Source organism: Caloenas nicobarica, chromosome 2, assembly GCF_036013445.1.
Source record: "Caloenas nicobarica isolate bCalNic1 chromosome 2, bCalNic1.hap1, whole genome shotgun sequence".
NCBI lineage: Eukaryota > Metazoa > Chordata > Aves > Columbiformes > Columbidae > Caloenas > Caloenas nicobarica.
The window spans coordinates 117,382,258-117,406,181 of record NC_088246.1 but is presented as its reverse complement, the minus strand read 5'-3'; the positions used below and the strand labels follow the sequence as shown (position 1 = coordinate 117,406,181).

At 44.9% G+C, this 23,924-nt stretch overlaps 1 protein-coding gene across 4 annotated transcripts in view; it reads left to right on the top strand.

The window, feature by feature from the left end:
• KCTD1 (potassium channel tetramerization domain containing 1) overlaps positions 1–23,924 on the top strand; it is a 103,570-nt gene that overhangs the window by 20,886 nt on the left and 58,760 nt on the right. The window contains exon 1 of one of the 4 annotated variants that reach the window (XM_065628263.1): positions 12,272–12,334. The exons of 2 other annotated variants lie outside the window; for them this stretch is intronic. Coding sequence is in view for 1 of the 2 variants with exons in the window: in XM_065628262.1 (XP_065484334.1) it covers positions 13,281–14,849 (1,569 nt within the window). In the remaining variant the exon portion in view is untranslated. Of the gene's footprint in view, positions 1–12,271; positions 12,335–13,219; positions 14,850–23,924 lie in introns of those variants that run through there. One more of the 4 variants, XM_065628262.1, reaches the window with a different exon arrangement.

Here is a 23,924-nt window from a genome sequence, read left to right as displayed (position 1 = left end):
CCACCTTTCCCTGTCTTTCATCTTTCCGATCCCTACTAACAGAAATTTAGGAAACAGTTCAGGCAGCTGGGCACGTACCTCTGCTCATTCCCGAAGGAAGAATAGGTGGTGAAGAAGAGAATATGGGAGAAAGAACGAAGTTATTTTGAGACAGAGGAGAACAGGTGAGAAGAGGAAGCATTGTCCAAGCTGGGACTGATGTGCAGCATTTCCATTACCTGGGTGTGATGCACAAGGGAGACGGGAAAAAACAGGGAGTTTCTCATGGAAGAATAGCAGCAGAAAGAAGAGCACCAGGCCTGGGACATCTATCAGCCAATTTTACCCGCATGAGGCTGGACTGCTGAGAGTGCCATCAAAAGAGGAAAAGCAAGAGAAGGGGTCTATGAGAAATTTCTCCACATTTGCTTCTAATTAGAGTGAGCAGTGATAAACTAGTATGTTTTATATCCCTTTGAAGGTTGCAAGAAAGGCAAATGCAAGAAGCCTTGGTGTACTTTAAAGCCAGACTTCTTGTTCACTTTCAGACACTTTCAGGGTGAAGCGACCCTGCCTGACAATGGCACTTGCATGACCTGCGCAAGACATGTACTACTTGGCACCCCTGTCTAGAAACCTTCTCAGTGTCCTAGGAGAAATCCTCTCTTGCTTCTGCAGGCACAGCAAATTTACTTAAGCTTTGCTTGTGACACCAGCAGTTTGACTTGAGAGAAAGTTGCTGGAGGTTTTGAGCAAAGCTGACCTGAGGCTCCAGCAACACAGAAGCCGCTGAGGGCAGCAGATTGCCTTGAGGAACAAACCAGCCCCAATTCTACATCACCTGTGCTGGAGCCCTAGGAAATGAGGCTTGCTTCTGCTCCTGCCTTCACCAAGGGAAAGGCACTGCTGGGAGGGAAAAGAGTCAGATCCCAACCTCTTGTCAGCTGTGGGATGGAGGAAGCCTGGCTCCACAGCGCCCTTTTTCTTGCACTGTCACGTCTGTCTGCTCCCTTTTCTGCGTCAAATGTGCTATGGCCTTGAACCTTGCTTACCACTGCACCTTCACTGGGAGAGCAGAGTTCAAATTTAGTTGTGCTACTGAGAAGCATTCACCTGTTCTGGATATAGAGCTCATTAATATGCCTGTATGTGCCCAAGGATCATAGATGGAGCAGGGCTACAGAAATGCTCCACCTTGACTCTTTCTATCCACTGGGACTGCTGATGGGAAGAAACTGCAGACAGACCACATCTTCTTCTATTAAATGCTCCTCTCAGCAAAGTACAGAATGAATTGCACACAGTTTGACAACAGGGTGGCTTAGGACTGTGAGGGTTCAGATAATTGCCAACAGACTTATGGGGTATGCTGGGATTGTTGGAGGACAGCACAACCTGAGTGAGATTAATTTCAGAACCACTTCATAATCTTTTGTAGCCCAGCTGCAGCCCCCCACTTTTTCCTGCCATTCACTGTTGTTCCAGCTTATTTTCCTTGGTTAGCCCAGCCTGGCCCTGACATCCTGGTATCAGATCTTCTCTGATACAGCTATGGCAGTGGTTCAAAAGGAATAAGATGGGATGCTATTGGAGGAAATATCCATCTGTTTGGTCTGGACTTCTGGGTTTTTGGAATGTTTTTGTGTGTGCGTGTTTCTTTATTCAAGAGGAATGTCCATGGCAAAACTGTACTTCTATCTGTTATGCCTTTGCAAGTCATCATGTGTCAGACTGTTTTTCCTAAGTCCAAGATGAGGTCCCCCTGATATGGCTGGTTTTGCAAACACGATAGGAGATTTTCTAGAGTTCCTGCTCTCTGCTAGAAGAACTTCATGACTCTGAGCTCTGTATTAAAAGGAGAACATTAAGGTCTCACATGTATTATTAGGGCACAGGAGCAGTCTCGGTAACCTTCCTCTTTACTGAGAATGTCCTTTAAAAATACAATAGTAAGTTGAATGACGGTTGACTACACAGAGCAAGGGAGCTTCCTATTTCTTCCATGAGGAAACTGAGCCAAATGTGTGATGCAGGTTATTCTACCGGAAAGTCTTTAGCTCTTGTGCCCAGATTACTGACATTTTCCCCCAAGGTGTATACATTTTGCAGCGAGCACAGACAGCGTGGTATGGATCACCACTAGCTTTCAGATGACTGCAAGCAGCTGAACCTCAGTTCTCCTTTCCCCACTCTATTTGCTAAGCCATACCACGTTGGCAGATTCAACAGAATCAGCCCAGACTGCATCAGCCCAGAATACAAGGATACTCTTCATGGTAGGATGCAAAAGAGGTGCGACCAGTGGTCTTATATTCAAAGTTTTATCTTTTCTTGCTTTTGAGGTTCCTCTTGAAGTCCTTTGCTTTCAAATAGTAGGTAATAGGTGCTTTGTAGTAACGGGTAATTTCCACATAACAAGTGTGTCCTCTTCATTATCCAGCTGAGTGTCTTCAAACCTATTATGCCAACACAATACAATTACTTCCCATTTCTGCTTACCGCTCTGTTGACTCAGTGACATTTTAGATGTACTTGAGGAAAAAGATCCTCTTTTAGCACTGTGTAAAACTCTCGTGTCAGCCAAGCCAGAAGTTTTATTACCCCGTTTCGTTTGTTTCCTTATTTACATTTCAGCTTAGGTGGTGGTTTTTTGTTGTTGTTTGGTTTTGGTTTTGTGGTTGGCTTTTGTTTTAGTTTTGGGGTTGTTTGTTTTTTCATGTCCTTTCTGCAAAGCAGAAGAAATTGAGAGGAATGGTTCTCTCTCTGAGGTTAAAATGAAGGTTAAACCTTTCATACAGGCAAGTGCTAGCTTGCCTACTGCCTATTAAAATAATCATTTATTCATAGGACTTTGAGAAACTACTCTAGAGATAGTATTTACCACCTTTCATTTAGAAATGTATTATTACTTATGTACTCTGTGGAGGAAACTTGCCTAATACAAATATCACAGTGCTTATGTTCAATGATGAAAAATATTGTTTGACTTTTCTGAAGCTTTCAGAGGGTAAAAATTCTTCTTACTTTTTTATTTCAAAATACTCCTATTGACCAGCAGGTAAAAAAGTAAAAATAAAATAAGCTTGCAGGTGTTACTCCACTAACATATCCAAAAATACTGAAAAAGTATTGGGTTTAGGTACATTCATTGTTTTAACAACAGCCACCCAGCTCTAGATAAAGCCTAAGAGATGGGCCAGCCCTTCAGTGAGCGAGCACAAAACCAGAATTGAACAGCCTGTCCTTTGGGTGGGCTTCTGAGCAGGACAGGGAAGGGAGATAGTGGCATTTGTCCGTGGCATTAGGGAGAACTGTCATGAAAGCTCAGAGCTTGTGGCCAGAAAGCGTGGAGAAATGGACACCTAACAGATTTCAGCAGCATGGGGGTGGTTGTGCAGCTTCTCTGTGTTACTGATCGTAGTGCTGGGAGCTCAAACTCTCACCGTGATTTCCCAAAATGGTACCAGGCTTCTTGGACCTCACAGAACTTAAGAGGGGGGCAGAGAGGTACCCTGCAAGGGGCAAACTTGTTGTTCTCTTGGGCAACCAAGAAGACTCTGCGCCTATACCCTCCATACAACAATTTTTCAGCAACCTCAGTAGGTGAAAATGGTCACAAAAGTCCAAGAAGGACAGGTTAGCCTGTGAGAGACCCACCATGTGTTTCTGCCATGATATAGCATCAGAAGCATTTTCTCATAAGATTTTGGATGTGGCCAAAGCCAGGAAGCACAGCAGGCAGTTCAAGCAGATTTGCTGTCAGTGGATGCTAATTAGTGCTGCTGACCTCATTGGGACGTCGGGATTTTTTTAGTTTATTCAGCAGTATGTGGGGTTGTCTCTACCTGGGCCTAATTAGCCCATGCAACAGAGGCCAAACTGGAATTCAGAAGACAGAATCCTGTCCCTCCTTGTTTGGGATCTGAGAAACTCATTTGAAATGATGGGTTAACAAATTGAATCTAGAGCTTCCTTTCAAATACGGTGCCCATCCCAAAAACATTACAAATTAATCCAGATACTTTGATGCCTTTAGCTTCACAAACAAAGCTCCTGTAATTCTGCCTCTCCACATATGACTGAGATTCCAAAGTACTTAAACACGAGTACTTTCTGATGGAATAAAATTAGTTGTTAGAGAATATTACTAAACATTTCGGTGTAAGCAAAGCCCAATATATCTTGCTGAACAAAAGAAAAGCTTTAATATTTGGGAACTCCAGTGAAAATAGAAGAACCAAGCAGATTAAATGCTGTCTCTGGAGTTATGCAGAACAATCCAGCTGTAACTACTGAAAATGCAGTGAAACAGCAGGAGTTTTTGGTAGAAGTATCCTGAAAGTCAGCTTTAGAGTGAAGCTAGTTTTCAAGGGAAAAAAAATGTGGTATGGAATGTGTAAAGCACAGAAAGGATGTATTTTCTTCACTGTTCTACCAGTATGCCAGATAGACCAAAGGTCAGGTTTTCAGAAGAATGCTGTGTTCACTAGCTCTAAAGTAATTATCTACATAAGCAGCCATGTTTGCAAATGGCTGAGCACCAAGCAGCTCCCATGGAAACCATATCAGGTGCAAGCATGTTTAAAAGCACAGCTGGCTCAAATACCTAAACAACAGGTTCTGAATGCTGAGACCTTCTAATAATCAGAACAAAGTTATTCGTTCTGAGAACTCGAAGAAATCTGGATATGAATTTCTTGAAGTAGTTCCTTATGATTCTTTGACTCTTCTAAACATATTGCCAAAGATGGCTTGCGTAGGATTTGGATGGTTACTTTTTTGATAAAGAAATCTTTAGAAGAGACTTGTCAAGAAAACCAAGTCAAGTTACCAGCTTAGTTCTCATAGGGAAGTTTATCTGGGAAATTCCAGGAGTACCAGCCACCAGTCTTCAGAATAAGAAGTCTATCTTAAAAATCACAGGGATTTCTTCTTCCCAAAATTACAGAACTGTGGTTCTCCACCTCATTGCCAAGTTTTTACAGAGCAGAACTCAAGGTTTCAAACTTCTCTTCCAAATTTCAACCCCTTCATTCCACCATAGGGAGGAGGACACTCCAAACCCACCAAGTATCATGAGGCTGTGAGATTTGGCAACCCTGTTGTCAAGATGTTACTGTCAAGGCCAAATCCACAGGAATGACCTTGAAATAAAGGCCATATTATCTCTCACCAGCTCTTCAAACTATCCATCCCCCAAGCAACTTCGCAATTGGAATAGGATGCCGGGCTGTTTGGAAAGAGATTAAATTCTTCACAGCTGCCTGGGAATTAACAAACTTCCTCCTCTTTATGGTAGAACGCAGCATATTTCTGAGCCAGGTGGATGATACCATGTGAGGTTCTTGTAGGACCTGGACTTGGCACAAAGAACAACATTTTCAAGTCTGCACATATATCTGAGTTGCAGGGCTCAATAATAATTTTCTGGCAGATTAGTCCTGCCCTACAGCAGGTTTCTATGATTGCTAAAGCCAGAATGAAAGCAATGGGTCTGGATTTCATGCTTTATATCCTCCCACAACGAAGCTTTGATTTTAAAAACTGCTTTTTTTCCTTTGACACCAATCAGCAAGAACAAGTCTGACAATACACAGGTAAACAGCAGAGTGAACTGCAGGGACAGGTCTGTAACAGGACAAGTGACACACTCATAACTTGGAGGAAATTATTCAGAATAACTTGATAAACCTTTGCCAAGATTGCTAATGGAGACATCGTGCACTGCAAATTGCAAATGTGACCTTGTTTTGTCCAAGGCAAAAGAAGAGCTTACATTTTTTTCCTGCTTATTTTAACAATGCTAAACAGAGTCTTTATTAGCAAATACCTACCTGCTTGTAATTAAGTAATTCAGTCCATGGATGTGCAAAGTGTTGGCTCTGAGGGTTTTTTAAATTATTTTTATTTATTTGATGACATCTTTAGTTCTGTGAAGAGAAACTAAGTTTTAGCCTTGATCCTCAAATAAGGAAACTCTGAATCAGGCACAGCTTAATCTTTCATGGATATAAAAAGGCAAGGCTATTCAAAGCAAGGTACAACTCAGGGATGGACAAAAAACGTTGCACTTAAACGTTCTCAACAGTTGCAGAAGTATTTTTTTTAAATGCCAAACTCTAAGAAAATATTGATTCTCATCAGCTGTTAGAAGGTATTTTTCATCTGTTTTAGTATTACCTGATACTGAAAAAACAAGAGAGGTACATCCAATGCATCCAGTCTTTTTCACCAAACTTTGTAAACTTTCTTTATCTTATCTCTGAACCAATTCAGTTTTTTCACTTTTCCAACTTAAAATACAGAACTCTATTGTAGTCTGCACCTTCGGGTCCCTTTTACTTTATGGTCTCTGGCTTTAAGCCTCAAATGAAAGTCCTGACAATATTCTGAAGATTTTCTCCCAGTTTATACCTGAAGTGGCATACACTAGCGACATTTAGTTTGTGAAAGGGCTTTTGAATAAAGGACTAGCCAAATCAAAATAAGCATGCAAATGTTCTTTATCTATTAATATTCTGCCACATGATCTACAACTTTTTTTCTTGATATGAATCAAATAATAGTCTGATAAAGGACATGACAGGAGCTGGAGATTAATATGCTATACTTTTTTATCCCTGTATTCTTCTTCCATAGGATCTATGAATTTGTTCCCCTCTATTCAAATGCTGATTTACCAGTTAGTGTAATCTGTGATGCAGACCTTATTTAGAAAGTTCCTGTGTGTTTAGATCTCACAGGATAACTAGAGATGCTTTAGCATTTCACCCATTAAGAAGGGAATGTGGCATTCTATTATTAGGGCCAGAAAACATTGTGACCAGATAATATTCTAAAAGAAAATAGGTGCAAAATTTGCCAGCATTGTATCAAATAAAATGAAGGCATACGAAAGGGGGCATACAAAAATTAAACAGCTGTTTTTAATTGTAAGTTACTGTTTCAGCAACAGAAAGGTGGGTCTGGGTGAGAGCCTGAGCGGGGCTCTGACACCATTTAACATTATGGTTACACTCAGTGGGCTTTTATTGAACTCACCCAGTTTTAAAGTTGCTTAAACTGGGTTTGTGTCAACCCAGCTGAGATAACTCAATTGAGAAACGAAAATCCAAGTAGACAGGCCATTGGTGCTGGGATTCTTGCTACATAAATACCTGAAAGGGAATTTCCAAATTCACTATGACACAGACATAATACTGGTGGAAAAGGGGAATAATCAGTTTATTTCAGTCACTAAGTCAAAACAAAAGTATATTGACAGTGAATTCATGGTATAAAGAGGCATTAAAGCCACCAGCCGACGGTCAGAGGAAGATTCCCTTTTCCAGGCTGTGCCGAAGGCCAGCTGCTGCCTTGTCCCTTGAGGACTCCCAGCTCTGAGAAAAGCCTGGTGTGAGTAAGTTTTTGGGGATGTGAAGCCCTACCTCTGGCCCTGCACGGGAATCATGGCCCTCAGCATACCTTGTGGCAGTGCAGAAACTTTGGGTCATGCAATGGGGATAGAAAAAGTAAGCAAGATAGAATCTATACGGTACAGAAACAAGGTGGAGAGTGTGTTTCTTTGGAGTCTTATTACACTACATTTTTTGTTTCTTATATTGTAAGGGCTCTTTTTTTTTTTTAATTCCCTTTTTCTTAAAGGAATGTTTAAGAAGCCTTCTCAGCCAGACCCTGTTTTCATATAACCAGTCATCCCTCCCTGCATTTCTAGACTTCATCCAGGCCAGTGTGACGTCCAGCCTGAACTTTTAGTTCAAAATAAATTTTTATTGGAAGATGATGAATGGAACCCCATATCTAATACAGCAGTAATTTATACTCTATTACATAGTACTGAAAGCACTGTATAAAGTGAAAACTTGTACTTACACAGACCTACAAGACCTATAAACAAGGCTTTGTGGTTTCACAGGGAACCTCTCTTTTGAGCTTCCTTTCTTGAGTCCTAAATTTCTCTCACCTCTGCATAGAATTTGTGATCCAGTTGAGAAGGACTAAAAACTAACTGAAATTATCAACCTGGATGGAAAGACCTCTTTCTTTCCATGGAGGATAAACGTTATTCCAGTAACATGCCGGGTTGCTCGGTGTCAGCATAGAAATGACCAGACAACTGCCAGAGCAACTATCGCCAGCTACTGCTGTGCCTCACAGACCAGCCAATTTGTTTCAAGTGCCCTCATCACCACAGAAGCAAAGACAAACATAAACCGAAACACGGTGAAATAAAACATTAATATATCTCCCAGCAATTCACCTCCAGCACATTTTAAAAGACCTTTAAAACCTTGATGCAGTGCAATGCAATTTATTACCTGCCTCTCTCCAAGCTGTCTGACAATGTAGCTCTTCTATATTTTTGGAAGCAAAAATGCTCCAGCTGCTTGACACTGAAAATAACGATGATTCACAAAGTCTTGACTTTTAATTTGCCAAGCACTAAATGTGTGCTTTCTTACAAAGATGATGACTCAGGTTTTCTTCTGTTTGGAAAGAGGAGCAATTGGAAACAAATCGTGGTCTCAGCAACAAAAATATTGCTTTTATAAAAGAAACAAAAGTAAGTCAAGTGAATGATGGCAAATACTTGTGGGAAAAAAAAATACGAGCATACTTCAGAAACACGCTTTCAATTGGCTCCATGGAACTTCATGATGGGGCTGGTTTGATGCGACCTTCACGTTTCACAGTGTCAGTAGTAGCTGGTGCTTTGATATGCACAACTACCACTAACATTTCATAATATTACAATCTAAGAGGTGAAATAGCTTTTGTATTTTAAAATTCATTAAGAACAGCTGCTACTTGGTGCTGATGGATACAACATTACTTTCCTAAATCAATGTCACCTTTGTTGAGTTATATAAAGCCATTTCATTGCCATGCAGACTGGACACCCTAATCTCAAAAAGAAAAATGTAACATAAAAGAGAAATAAAATCTATTATAGAACGTTATGTCAGCATCAGCTCTCCCTAGTATCAAGAAGTAATGAAACAACTAGAAGTATCATACATACAAATAAAATAATAAAATAAAAATGGAATTAGCGTTTTTAAGTGACTGTTCTGAAATGCTAGAAAAGCTTACCTCAAAACTGTATGTTTCTGAGTGGGAGGAGGATTTCTGGGACATGGTTTTTCCCTAAGTGAATTTTCCAAGAGTCCAGAGTGTCATTTGCCTTCCAGTTCTGTAGTGTCAATATGGATTTCTGAAACCAATTTCCATGTATCCTGCCTCTACAGCAAAAATATCTTGTGTTTAGAAAACACATTAACACATTTTAGGAGCATGTTTATTGCATTTAAATAACAGTCAAAGTGTACAGGGAGAAAAAGCTGTTTTCTTAAAAAGATGCTATGCAGTCAGCCTTAGGTTGTTTAAGCACTGTTTTTTAAAAAATATTTTCTAGATGCCTAGACTGGATCCCAGGGATCAAATGAGTCCAGTGGATTTTCTTTGCTTCTTGGCTTTTGGGAGATATTCTGGTTCAGTTCCTAGTGAGGCTTCATGATGAAACACCTGCCAAGAACCATTGAACGAGGAAGGCTGTAAGTGAAATAACCCCTTACGGAGGCTACAGAAGAAGTAGCCTGTGTTAGTCTGAAGGAGAATAAGGCTGTGAAGAGCTTTAGCACAATAGTTGGGTTGCCAAAGAGCATGGCTCTAGCAAGCTCTGCGCTTGCCAGGAGTGAGATCAGGGGCCAGGGTGAAGAGTAGCTTAAAACAGACATGAGGAAAGCCCTGAAACTGTTTGGTAACGTGGTTACAAGCATTAGCTTGATTGTAAACCAACTGACTCATGGAGAAGGTTTTTTGGTTTTGGTTTTTAACCGAGCATGTTAATTCTGTGGCATTTGGACTGATCTCCAAGTATACATAAGGAAGGATAATCCAGTCTAGGGTTGCAACCCTAGTGGGACAGGTGCACTTTCAGTGTTCTGTGGGTGGTACATCTTCTTTACTGACAGCAGTAATGAAATGTATTCTCCAAGTGTGGACAGGACCTATATGAGAATCAGTCTCAAATCCTGAGTCCTGGATGAAAACGCTGTCTATGCCTGTGTGGAGCTCTCAGCAGGATAAAACTCTGAGTAGTGACATGAAGGGTGGAGTGGATGCAAGTTTAATGTTATTATGCCAACTTGCATTAGACAACCTTGTGCAACTCAGGCAGTTTTGGAATGTAGTTCGATTACCTCGTCTATTTGAGAGCTTGAACAATAGGATTTAAACTTCTGGAATACAACTGACTAGGCTAAATCTTATCTTTAGGAAGGCAGGCAGATAGGTAAATTAAAATATATATGTGATTAACATACATGTATATATACACATACACACACATATAGGTTAGACAGCTATATACCTTATGCAGGTGTCTTCCCAATTATGGGTGCCTGCAGCACTCTAAAGCCCTCACTTGATGCTCTCTGAATTCTCCCTGGCTGCTGAGATGCTTCCAATTGATGTGTGTAATATGGATGCTCCATATATATTTTTCCCCTCCAACCTCACTGCAAGTTCTTCGTGTCCTTTATACTTACTAGTAGTGTACTGGGCTCCATATTCATCTCCAAGTCTGTCAACATAGTTCACCTCCTGTAATCAAGAAATGGTGATTAAATGAACATCCAAGTACAGAAGCTGTCAACCTGGTGTTCATCTTTTTTAAACGTAAAAGAACCCAAATGTTCAATTACCTTTTGCACTCATGTGGCTCTGAAAAGCTCTTCTTAAAAAAAAAAGAAAAGAAAAAAGCGGCTTCATCTCCTCTGTGATCTTAAGACAGAATCGAGTTCAAAGGTCAATGCCAATCCTGTCATTTTTAGCATTTGTGGGAACAATACAGGATTAAAAAAAAAATCTGTAGAAAAGGTGTATGCTGCAAATCTTGCAGTTCTTTGTCTTTCAGGGGGGGTTGCTATAGCTTCTAAAAGGTGCTTGTCTGGGGCATTTAGATTTTAACTACAAGGTCTTGCTGCTTTTAGCAGCATCTGGTCAATCTCATTGAAAGGTCTTTGAGACTTTGGTTTAGGACTAGGTTGCAAACGGCATATGATGGGGAAAAAAAGTTATTTATATCCTCTTTATGTGCACAGGAAAAAATTCTCTAGAATATATATATGCTATTGACCTAAGAGGGAACATAATCCACTCTCAAACTACAGAGTGAGCACAACTTCCTTAGTGCATGCAACAGCTCTGACCTCCGTGTAATTACTCCAGGCTTACATCAATATAACAGTGCTGGCTTTCTTTTCAATTATTTTCTGGGAGTGGCAGGCTCTCTTCCTGGAGTGCTTATTTCTTTTGGATTGGCCTAATTTGCTCAACAATTTGCGCATCCCTTCGTTGGGATCCCACGTTTGCCCGGACAGCGAGGGCTGGGGTTGCCCCGTACGCCCCATCCATATCCGCCAGCCTCCGCCCTTGGGCTCGGCGCTGCCCGGCACTGACACCCGCACCCCCCCGCCCCGCCAGGTAACCACCACCGCTGTGCAATTACCTACGGATGAGTAAGCAGCAAATGTGGTAACTCAGGCCAGCAGCTCTGCAATTAAGGCTATCATTTCAGGTATAGCCAGTAGTCGTAATGAATATTTATTTCAAGGTACCAAATAGAAGAAATTGCCCGGTTAGGTGGTATGGGCAGGGTTGTGTAGGTACAACCAGCGGGGAGCGGGTGAAGCACGGGCGTCCCGTCCCGGCTGGGACGGGCTCCCACGGCCGAGGGCTTGTGCCCTTCTGCCTAAGCCCAGCCCGGCAAAAGACCCTTCCCAGGAAAGGAAGGGTAAGGAGTGTGCAGCGAGGCGGCTGGTGGCGGCGACCCCGGGGAAGAGAGGGACAGCAGCTCCCCGCCGGCTGACACGGGCAGGGGGATGCCGAGCTGGCGGAGGGCAGGGCTGAGGCTCCACTCCCCGCCCGCGCTGGGCTGCCCGGGGGCTCCCCTCTGTGAAAGTCCCCGCAAAAGCGGCCTCGCTGGGTCCGCCGCTCCGCACCCCTGTGCTCTATGGCGTGGGTTGCGGGAGTCCCCTCGGGTTTTGCCCCGTCGCTGAAAGGGGCACCTGAGGAATGATCCGGGCTTCCTAGGTGGCACGGGGTGGGGGGTGGAGGGGCGAGGGCTGCCCTGAAGTCTGCAGCCCCAGCGAGCTAGAGGGCTGCCCGGGGCGCCTGTCAGCCTCCGAGTCCTTATTTCTCCCTCTCTGCAACCCGGGCTCCCGCAAGCTAAGCGAGCGCCGCGGCTACCAGCCGGCTTTTCCCGGGCGGACTCCGAGCCGCACGGATGCAAAGCCCTGAGCGTCCATCTCCTCCCGAGCCCCTCGACCGAAATCCAGGAGCCCGGCTAAAGGTGCGAGGCTGGCGGCAGGTGATGCCGCGGGGTTCGGGTCCGTCCGCACCCCGGCAGCATCCCGTCGACGGCAGAACCGTTTTGCCGGGCAAGTACGGCCCGAGTTTTTTGGATGGATTTTTTTTCCGTTTTGGGTTGTGTGTGTGTGGTTTTTCTTTTTTTTTTTTCTATGTTTGTTTTTGAGTTACTGTGAAATGAGGACGTGCGATTGTTGAGGAGGTGCGAGGCGCGCCGACCTCGGTCCCTGCTGCTTAGTGGCGGTCCTTCGCTACCGAAAAAGCTGCTCCACAGACGGAGTGGGTTATTTTCGGGGATGGGGAGGCGGGACGGGCTCCAAGGAGTGGGGGGGGAACCGCCGGACCCGGGCATCCCGGGTTCCCCCCACCCCCGGCGCCCGTCTCCGTTGCCCGACGGGACGGACCCGAGGTGAGCGACGGGCGCGGTAAGTAGCGCTGCCTTCCCCGCGGTACCCCCTTAGCGCGGCTCAGCCTCCTCCCCATCCATTCCAACCCCTCCCGCCCCTTCCCTGCCGCCACCACTGGGAGCGCGGCCCCTTTAAGAGCCCGGCTTTGCCTCCCGGTAGCTGAAGGTCATTAAAACACAAAAGCGCTCCAGCGCTGCGGTCCAATATAGCGCATGCGCCCTGCCCGAGGACTGGCAGGGAGACGGCAATATGGCGAGAATGCCTGGCAGCGGCGGCGGCGGCGAGTGGAGCGGCGGCGGAGGGGGAGGCGGAGGCGGCGGCGGGAACAATGCGAAGGACCGGCCGCCCGCCCGCGGCCGCGGCGTCGCCCCCCGCCCGCACCGCTACTGCAGCGCCGGCGAGGAGGAGGAGGGCGAGGAGGAGGATGAGATCCAGGAGGTGCAGATAACGGGGGACGAGGAGGAGGACGGAGCCGATGGGGGGCTGCTGCTGGACGAGGAGGAGGAGGAGGAGGAAGAGGAGATGGGTCTGGAGTGGGACGGCGAGGAGGAGACGGAGCCGCTGCCGCCCGCCCCGGGCCGTACGCCGGGCGGCGGCGGCAGCAGCGGCGTCGGGGCTGCCCCGGGGGGCGCCGCGGCGACTGCCCCGGGGGGCGGCGGTGGCCCCGGGGGGGCGGCGGAGGACGCAGAGCTGGAGGCGGCCCTGCTGCTGCAGCGGCCGGAGCGGGCGCGGCTGAGCGAGAACACGCGGCTGGCCACCCGCTACGCCGTGCGCATCTTCCGCGAGTACCTGAGCGAGAAGGCGCAGAGCCCCGACTTCGAGACGATGGACAAGGGGGCGCTCTGCCGGGTCCTGCGCTCCTTCTACGCCGAGGCGCGCTCCAAGAGCGGGCAGCTCTACTCCAAGTCGTCCCTCATCAGCATCCGCAGCTCCCTCAACCGCTACCTCAACGAGCCACCCTACTGCCGCACCCTCGACCTCACCAAGGACCCTGAGCTCCGCGCCGCCAACCTCACCCTGGCCGCTGTCATCCGCAAGCTGGAGGAGCAGGGTGCCGGGCCGGTGGTGCAGAAGCAGGCCATCACCCGTGCCGACCTCCGCAAGCTCTACACCTGCAGCGTCTTCAGCACCCAGAGCCCCTTTGGGCTTCTCAACAAGGTCTGGTTCGAGACCTGCATGTACTTCTGCACCCGCGGCAGGGAGAACCAGCGGGAGCTGGAGGAGGACTCCTTTGGGCTGGCCGTGGACGAGGACGGACGCAAGTTCGTCTACTTCAAGGCGCTGGGGCCCTACCACAAGTCACGCTCATCCTCCTGGAGCAAGAAGCGGGCAGAGACCAGTGATGAGGAGAACCTGCCCCGCATGTATGAGACTGGCACAGAGTTCTGCCCCTATGCCAGCTTCGTCAAGTACCTCTCCAAGCGCAACCCCCTCTGCAAGGCCTTCTTCCAGCGCCCGCGGGACCACTGCAGCGAGGGTGACATCACCTGGTATGAGAACAAGGCCATTGGCAAGAACCTCCTGGGCACCCGCATGCAGATGCTCTCCAAGGCGGCCAAGCTCTCCAAGACCTACACCAACCACTGCATTGGTGCTGTCTCCATTGCCACCCTCAACAGCATCGCTGGCATCGGCACCAAGCTGGGGGGGCCGCAGCCACCACACCACCACCCGCCTCCCCACCACCACCACCTCCTCCACCACCCCGCTGGCGGGGGCTGCTACACCCCTGCCGCCCTCAATGGTGGGCCACGGCCCCGGCCGCCTGCTGCCAACCCCTACGTGCTGCCCAAAGACAGTGATGCTGCGCCAGTGAAGGCAGAAGCAGCCGCAGTGGCCCCGGCCAAGCGGGCCCTCTACGAGGCAGTGTTCCCGTCTGGGGGTGCGGCTGGCGGCGATGCCTGCGGGCCTTCTGCCTCCCCCAAAAGACTCTGCCGCCGCCCCGCTGAGCCCCTGGATGCCGCCTCGCCTGCCGTGGTGGTGGTCTCAGTGAAACACGACCCCCTGCCTCACCTCCTCCCTGAAGCCAATGGGCACAGAAGCACCACCTCACCCACAGTAGTTTCACCTGCTATTGTTTCCCCCACACAGGTAACCGGAAAAAGAAAAAAAAAAAAAAAGGTGGCAACCCTGCACCCTGTCCCACATAGCCCCCACTGCACCTCTCCTTTTTTCCTTTTTTCCCCCAAGGCCGGGCACTGATGCACACTGCCAGCCCCAGGGTGGCTTCTGGAGTGACTCTCCCTGTTCAGGCACCCAACAATCCTGGATGCGAGTTACGCAACTTCCTCGCCCCCAATTTCATCAGCCCTCACCACTGATCTGGTGGCCACTTGCTGTGTGCCTGTGGGTTGGACTTGAGAGGTGCCCGGGTGCTGCCATGCTCCCCCTTGACAGCAGCACTGATGGCTCAGCCCCGCGGGCTCCCTCTTTCCCTCTTTTTTCTTTCTTTCCCCCCTTTTTTCTTTTTTTTTTTTTTGTTTGCGGGAGATGCAAGTTATGAAAAGTTGGGCCAGAATAGTAGATAAGGGCATCAGGTATCATTAGTGTGTGTGTGGTGTTCTTGATGTGCTAATGAACTATTTGAATAACCTTAAATGCAGGAAACAGCCGGGAGAATACTCAATTACACACTAGTAATGAGAGTGTAATTTTAAACTTCAGAAGTTAACAAGAGGGTTAATATGGCAATTGCATTCATCTTGTATTTGTTTATTTAAAATAGCTCTGTTTCCTGGCAGTGATCCTCTTCTTTTTTTCCCCCTTTTTTTTTTTTTATAAGTCAAATTGGCTTTAGTTGTGTTAGTTACCATAGTGGCAAAATATACAGCAAGAGCACAATTAAACGGCTTTAGGTGCAGCTTAATTGTGGAACGAGCCCAAGTTCATTAGATGTGTTTCATTGAGGTGAAGCGGTCTCGTAAAAACCGCTGCCGATCCGTCCCGTACCGCGTTCTTTGCGAGCCCCCTCCGCTGTGTGCCGGTGCCTGCTCCCCGGCCCCCCCAAAAGTACTTTACTTTCAGGTGTTTGAGCGCTGGAGCTAAATTACTCCAGTTACAGACTCGCTGCACCTCTGCAATTGGCTTGAAGTTTGGAAATCGTTCTAACTGAATTTATAAAGTGTATGCAGTTACGTTGTGCCCCATAAAATACCGCGTTTCGGGCAAGAACTTCGCTGCTGGCTGCCCCGCGTGATTACAAAACTCCTCTTACATTCTTGTTTCAAGTAATAACAGGGCTCGCAGCCGTCGGCCGGAGCGCCGGGTGAGCACAGGTATATGACATGCCTGAGCCGTTTCCCAAGTGGAAATACCAGTTCTGGACAGACTGACCCTTTCAAAGAGTTTGCCAGCTAATCAACCAGCCTGAAGGCTAATTGGGGGGCGCGGGGAGGAGAGGGAGGGAGAGGGGGCTTCCACTGAATGCCTGCATAAGTATCTATGTGCTTTAAAATACCTGTGACCCCTCTTTTCTAGCAGGGTTGGTGGTTTCGATTTTTTTTACCACTTGAGGAGTACTGTAGTTTGATCTCCTGCTGTGTGTATCTGGTGTCTCCGAATGGCTCAGAGACTTGATTATGTGCAGATAATGTTTTTGTTGTAGCTCATTATTTCAGGTATAAGCTAATGCTCTTTGCTGTATTTAACCCTAGACTCCTCTTTCCCTCGCTTTTAATGACCTTGAAAGTAATTTTGAAACTTCAGTTTAGCTTTTTTTAGGGCAACAGCGCACGTGAGTACGAGAAGAAGAGGGAATCGGGCAGAGCAGTTCTGATCCAGTTAAGGGTAGCAGAGTATGCATGTGTTTAACCTGTTAAACGAAGTGTCTTGGTACCTTCAGTCATCAGGCTGGTGAGCTTGATCTCTGCCCCAGCCCACACATCTCCTCACACTTGCATAAAGCTTCGGCGGGGAGAAATCCAGCTGCTGTAGTGTTTGTTGCAGAGCGGCGCTTCCTACGGGAAGCATTCGGAGCTGTGATTCTCATTAGTGGTGGGCTATGGGGAGAAAGGGAGAAGTATCTGAAATAGATGATAGAGCACACAGGCATGTGCTGTTTTCTTAAGTGTATCAGGAGAGAAAATGAGCAATCGGCAAGGATACTAGACAGTGTGGGGTTTTTTAGTAATTATATGGAAATGTGCATCTCCATTCACAATTTAATGAGCCAAACAAGCTGCCCAGCCACTTTTGTAGCTGAATCTTGCCTCTGCTACAAAACTCATTAAGTCTTTAGGAGAACGAAAAGTGTCTTTTTTTTTTTTCTTTTTTTTAATCGCCATTTTTTCTCGTTTTAACGTATGCACTTCTTTTGGGATGTGACAAATGAAAAGAACACTGGCTGTGGAATAGATTTCCCTGCGAGAATGTTAATGCTGAACTTTTTTTGCCGAGCTACCTTTTACAATAGTTACGCTAATCGAGGTCCAGGGCATTTCCTGGGGAAATTAATGGCTGGTTGGGGTTAATGGCCCAAGGCATTGCCTCGAGTCATCGACTCTCCCAGCCGGTCATTAATCCCCAGGAAATGCCCTGGCCCTCAATCGTTATTGCTTAATTATAAACAAAGACTTTTCAGGCTTTTTTACTGAATACATCTCATCAAGTAATGTGACACTAAATTCCGCTGTTGACAAATATTACTGATTCCTTGAAAACATGAAGGTCATAAGTTTGTGGTTTATTGGTCGTCTTTGTAATTATTCTTCCAGGGGACAGATTCTGCTGCCCTCATGGACTTGCGCAATACTCTGGTGAAAAAATGGTGGTGTGATGAGTGGGTTTCTTAGCATCTCTATACTGTCTGCACACGTGCTTTTTTTTTTTTTTAATATATAGCATTGATACCATTAAGCAAGGTATGGAAAGGGCTAAACAAAGGCACTAAATGGCATGTCTTCAATTTGCACTGCCTGCAAACTTTTAGTATAAGAATCTGAGCGAGTATGTTAATTTTATGCTTTTCTATTGTGGTTGCTCCCATCTTCTGTTTTAGCCCCAAGATGTCTTTTTAATGCTGGGTTTGGAGGAGCCTCCTCCAGAGCTGGGGAAAGGTACTTCAAATGTTCTTCTTGATCCAACTATTGCTTGAGGTTCCAGACTTGAGAGCAGCATTTATACAGAGTATATTTTAAGCATACAGCATTGTGCCATCATGGCACAACTTTTTCTTCAGTCCTTATTTGCTCTGAAGCGTAGCAATTTTCCTGCCACTGACAGCAGTACTTCAGTTCAAGTTGATGACAGAGGGATGTAATTTGCTGTTGTTCATCTCTCGCGTTACTGAAAGATGAACAATAGCTGAAGTTTAAGCTTTTGATGCTACAGTGTGGTGGTAGCCTTGAGATTTTTAGATCTGGTACACACTGAACTTACTACAGTAGTAATACCCAAAAATAGGCCTAAGAAGATAAATTGGCTTCTGCCATGGGTGAGGAGAGTTGCGTGTCACTTGAAAATGCTTCTGTTACGTTGCTTCTCCAACTTGGTCAGGATTCTCTGGGCTGCTCGTAAAGAGTTTTATCAGCTATTAGGCTATCTACCAACCACTCGGTCATTAAAACATGAGCCATGTGCATTTTGTCTTGGCTGTTCTGGGGAATCTTTAAACATCTTTTCCCCCTGCCTTAAGTCTAGAGCTGGGTTTTTGTTTTCTTTTGATCTGGCACATGTCTTTTCATTGCCTTATGCTTTCTTTGAAGGGCTTGCTTTGACCAGAACCAGAAATCTGGTTCTGACTGCAGGTTTTGGAGAAGTTGGCAAAGCAGTAGCACATGACAAATATAAGTAGGCAGCAGGCACAACTGGAAAAACAAATCAAAGTACCTGATAAGTTAGTCCAGCTCTTTTTAGTCTTTGGGTTTTTGTTTTTTTTTTTGGAGGTGGATAAGAATATTTCTGCGTGATCTTTGGTCTGGGAGCATCCTACATTTCTGTAAAAAAGCCTTCTGTACAAATGTTTGTAGTAGTCTGACCAGAGTCATCACTAGTTGCTTTCTGAATATACAGGGTAGGAGAACTTATCAGACAGCTTCAGGGAAGGATGCTTAGGATGGTGGTGTTAGGATGCTAGGCTTCAGTTCTCCACAGATAATAGATGGGGCAATATCCCTATCTTAAAGGCAGCTATTAAGACTGATGACTGTTAAATACCTTGTTAGTTCTTGTGGCAGCATTTCTGTTGATCTGGTTTCAGAGGTTATTACTGGCTGCTCTACTGCCTAGTTAGTGCCAGCCTCTTTGATTAATGGATTATCCCAGGTTGCAGGAAAATCTAGGCTTTGCTTGGCGTCTTTTTAAAAAGAAACACTGAGGTTAAAATCTTAAGTGTGTGAGGATTAAAGGAACTGTAAAAACTGCACCTGCCTCAAAGGCTACTGTTTCTTGGTTGTTGCTTGTGGGTTTGTTTTTGTGGGTTTGTTTTGGTTTGTTGTTTTGGGTTTTCGTTGTTGTTTTGGTGTTGTGTTTGTTCGTGTTTGGTTTGGTTTTTGTTTTTAATGGAGAAGATTTTCATCTTCTGGTAAGTTACAGATGTCGGAAGTAGTTAACTCTAGAAGGGACGTATTATACCTGGTAGTCATCAAAATTGCTCTGAAATCCTTGAGAGACGAAGGATAGGGCAGCAGGGGTCTCTAATATGGTCCCCAGAGTCGGTTTTCTCCTCAGTCTCCTCACCGAAACGTATGATTCCTGATTGTTGCTCTCTTTGGTAGAAATCAGTGCTGTTTGTAACTGAATGCTTTTAAATATCATTGAACAGAGATGAGGGGTTTTTTTGAAGACCGTAGCGTGTCCCAGGCTGTGTTCCTTGTAACTACTGTGAGGCTTGGTAGGCATGTGAATGTTTCAAAGATGATTACAAGAAAAGCAGAATAGAGTTTAGGCTTAGTGATCTATACAACTTTGGGGGCTATATATGCACTGAAAGGAATGAAGGGAACGGTTTTTTCTTTCCTAGACTGGAGTTGGTCCATTTTGGATCAGCTGTTGGGGAGGGAGTTGATTTAAGGTGACTTGGGAGAGTATTTCACAGAAGATCTGAGGATGGTGTTTTGTCACATATATCTAGAATTGTGGTTTCGGAGTTTAAAGTCCGATACTGTTGTCACACTCTCTTTGTAGGCCTAGTGATGACTCTGGTCAGAGTACTACAAACATTTGTACAGAAGGCTTTTTTTTTTGGTCATTTTGCAGAAATGTAGGATGTTCCCAGACCGAAGATCATGCAGAAAGATTCTTACCCACCTCCAAAAAAATAATAATTAAAAAAAAAAACCAAAACACCACACCAAAAACCCAAAGACTAAAAAGAGCTGGACTAATTTATTAGGTACTTTGATTTGTTACATTGGGATATATACTGGATATGTCTTTAATATATCCAATATATATCCCAATGCAACAAATATTACAATAAATATATATCCAGTATATAATATTGGATATATTAAATTTTTTTAACTATTTCAGATGGTGATTTCTTCCACTAGCACTTTAATTTTAAAAATATTTTTACTTTTTAGAAATTAGACTCCTTTTATTTAGTTGCATCATGTGAGCTAGTTGGAGAATTTGCCTGGTCCAGCCTTCAGTGCTAGTTGGAATGCAAGAGGTGATCTGTTTTGTATAACCCAAGTGAAGATGACCTTTTTAGTACAATTAGGAGGAAAATAGTATCACTGAAGTGCTGCTGTATTTTGACACTTTTTAAAAAATTCTATAGAATCTGAAACAACTACATTGGTACTCTTCATCTGTACACATCAAAGATAAAATGCACAAACTTAAAGGCAGCAGAGAGCTTTTTTTTAAAAAAAAAAAAAAAAAACGAACCAAAAAAACTCTTTTGTGATTATCCTGTGAAAGATTTCCTATTGCCCACTGCTCTCCTTCTAGAGAGCAAGAGATCAGAAACTGTTCAGTCTAATTGGTGAGTCTGTATGACAGTGAGCTGCCTTATTTCATGTGCGGTGTAGAAATAAATGAGTGCTTAAACCCTTTGAAACACACCACTACTGCAAAAGCCATAGGCTGTAATTAAATTGAATGTAGGGTTGTATTGTCTTGTGCCCTTGGCTATAAACTTGATAACAGACCATGGTACACCCACTATTGTGTTAGAAGCTGGAACCTAATTAGCTATGTTGTGGATTTTCAGTCACTTTTGAAGCCCTTCTGTTCATCTTTTTTCTGCATGTCCTTTTTTTCTTATTATTTTACTTTTCTGTTTCTGAAGCAATAAGTGCACCCTTCTTTTCAGAAGAAAATTGTTGAGGGCATGTAGCCAAATATGTATGTGCAAGATAATTTTATCATATTTTGGATTCAAGGGACAAGTGTTGGTAACTGCATTTTATCTGATGGAGAAGAGATTTATTAGTGTTGTGATAGTAAAAATATATAATCGTGTTTCCAGGGATTGCTTTCTAAGTCTCTTCCGGGCATTTGAGGGGGGAGTAAGGAAGGGATTGGAACTTCTCATAATACCTTGATCTAAAAGTAACATTGGAAGATGTATGATTGAATTATGTTCTGGTTGTTTTGGGGGGATTATCCACAATAAAAAATGGCTCTTCTTGGCGTTTAAAAATTCGCATGCTTTTGCACTGAGCCAGTTTTAGTTAGTTCATCTGAAAACCTTCAAACTTGCTAAGAACTTAATTCCTAATGATGACAAGTGGCTTTGATGTGTTCCTAGTGGCCTTTTTAGTTTGGGAAATAATAAAAGTCGTAGTGCACAGATGCAGTATATACATCTCCAGTAAATTCTTAGTTAATTGCTATGCTTACCTATTGTATGCATCTGTGCTCTTCTGTAGCTAGGATAGATCATTTTACTTACGTTGAGACTGGGTGAAATTTTTAAGCCCTGTTCACTTTACCAGCATAGTAGAGCACTTCTCCCCACTGTATGGTTATGGCATATTTGCTGCAGATAATGCAGTCCTGTGCATAGATACTTGCACCAGCACCTCCTTGGGACTTCTGCCTTGCTTCTTGTATTGGCCAGAGTGACACACTGTGCTGATGTGGTTTGCCATGTTTCTGGTACTCAGACTGGGTAGTGTAGCCTGGATAATGCGTTGTCGTGTAGCTTTTGTCAAGGAGTCATCGCTTCTTTTCGAACAGTGGCACCAGCAGTGTGAAACCAGTGCTCCTCCTGTAGTACACTCATGGTTTTCCACTGGGGAACAACAGGAGTCCAGGAAGACAAAGCTGATGAGATCTGCAAGGAGGAGTGGACTATAAATCCCTTGGTGAAGCTTCCCCAGGGTGTGGGTGGGACAGGACATATACGTGTAACTTTTTTGGTGGTGGGAGTAGCTCATGGGGGTAGGTAGGTTGTTTGGTAGATGCTGTTCAGGTAACACAGGCTGAAGCACTTGTCCTTGCAAAAGAGGAGGGCAGAAATGTCTTTATGGGAGACAAGGTGTGAGGATGAATTTTGGCTTTTCTCCTGTTTTCTTATCCCAGGCATCTTGTGGAGATGCTGAGGTGATTCCTGAGCTGGTTTTATCTCTAGCACAGTGCTTCATTTCACTCTCTCCTCCTTAAAGTGCCCAGGAGCCAAGTCTGATGATACCGTCATTTATTTAAGTTTGGTTTTTGATATGGGGATGGGAGGAAGAGGAAGCTGTGTGGTTGGGACTCTTGTGCTTGATAGCTCTAATGAAGGGGAGTCCCTGTAAAGTTGTGCCTGTGTATCCTGCTACTGCTTTTGCATCCATCTGTCAGAAATGTAAAGCATAGATGAATGAATTCTCTAAAACACCACGGTGTTTTAAGCTCCTCTATTTTTTTTTTAAGTGTGTCCATTTGTATATGTTTAAAATTCAAGAGTGATTTCTCAACACCCTTCAGCTGAATCCTGAGCTTCCACTCACTGCAGCGATATATATATATATAGCTGCTTCTTTTGCCGCTGTTGATTTTTCTCCATATGTTTCTAGCAGGCTTCAAAAGCAGGAGAGAGAGGTTGGTCTGGAGTAAGGAGAGCATACTGCATCTGATGCTTTGACTTTGAGTTATTAAAGTCCAGTGTGATTGTCTGCTCTTACTCTGATCCGGGGTGCCTGGCTGTGAAGCCTGTGCTGGCCTTGCTGGTGTGCGTTCTTGTTCCAGGGGTGAGGTGTCTGCAGTGCAGCTGATGGAACAGCACTGAAACTCTGGGGCGCAATAGGAAATAGTCAGTGGTTAGTTACTCACTGTCCTGTGGCTTAAAGGTACCCTGGAGAAGAAGCAGAGGAAGCATGTGGCGTGTCTGGCCGATGTGGGAGTGGGAACATGGGGTATGTGGGTTTAGTGTGGAAGAGAAAGGGAAATCTGCTCGCGTTGCCCTCCTCGCCTCAATTCTGCATGGGGTGTGTCGAGACTGTTTCCTTCTTGTGCCTGAAATCTGGGGAAGATGAGGAGCGAGGAAGGTAAAGTGGGCTTAAATAAGCTTCCTTCCTTCCTCCCCTCTTACAAGGGCTGGCTGTCACCTGTGACATGCCTGATAAAGTCCTTCCCTTGTATTGAAATCACCCCATTCAGAAGTATGCAAGTCATCGCAAGTGCTACAATTAACCCATATAGTTTTGATGCCAAATTAGGGGAACCGAAGTGTGAGAGTTAGGTGGACAAGTTATAAAATACAAATGGGAGCACAGATGCTGTAACAGACAAATCTACCGGCTGTAGCATGAATGATGTGTGAATGTCACATAAAGAGAGAACCTGCTTGAATCGATTGCCTTTTTGAGGGTTTCCCAGTGTTTCTGATAATTTTATGACTAGCAGTGCTCACATAAAGGATGCTTGTGTGCTCTTCCTCCTCATCTCAGACACGACAGTGATACTGGCTGCAGCTGTTTATCACAGGAGTTAGCTATAAAATTATTACAGATCATATTTGTGGTGATTGGGAGATGATGCTTTGTGTAGGCTTTTATCAAGTTTATCAGTACTAGTTTCTCTATCGGGTTTAGAGAACATGTTGTCTTTTTCCTGTCATCATGCCATTAGTTTCTGGAAGCTCCCACTACACCATTGCAAGACCATGTTCACATTTCTACTGATTCTTTTAAATGCTTTTTAGAGGAGGAAGAAAAAAGGATGCTCTAAGCATGCGGGTTTTGGCAAATAACCAGCTCAGAAAAAAACTGTTTAGCCTTTTATTACATTTTA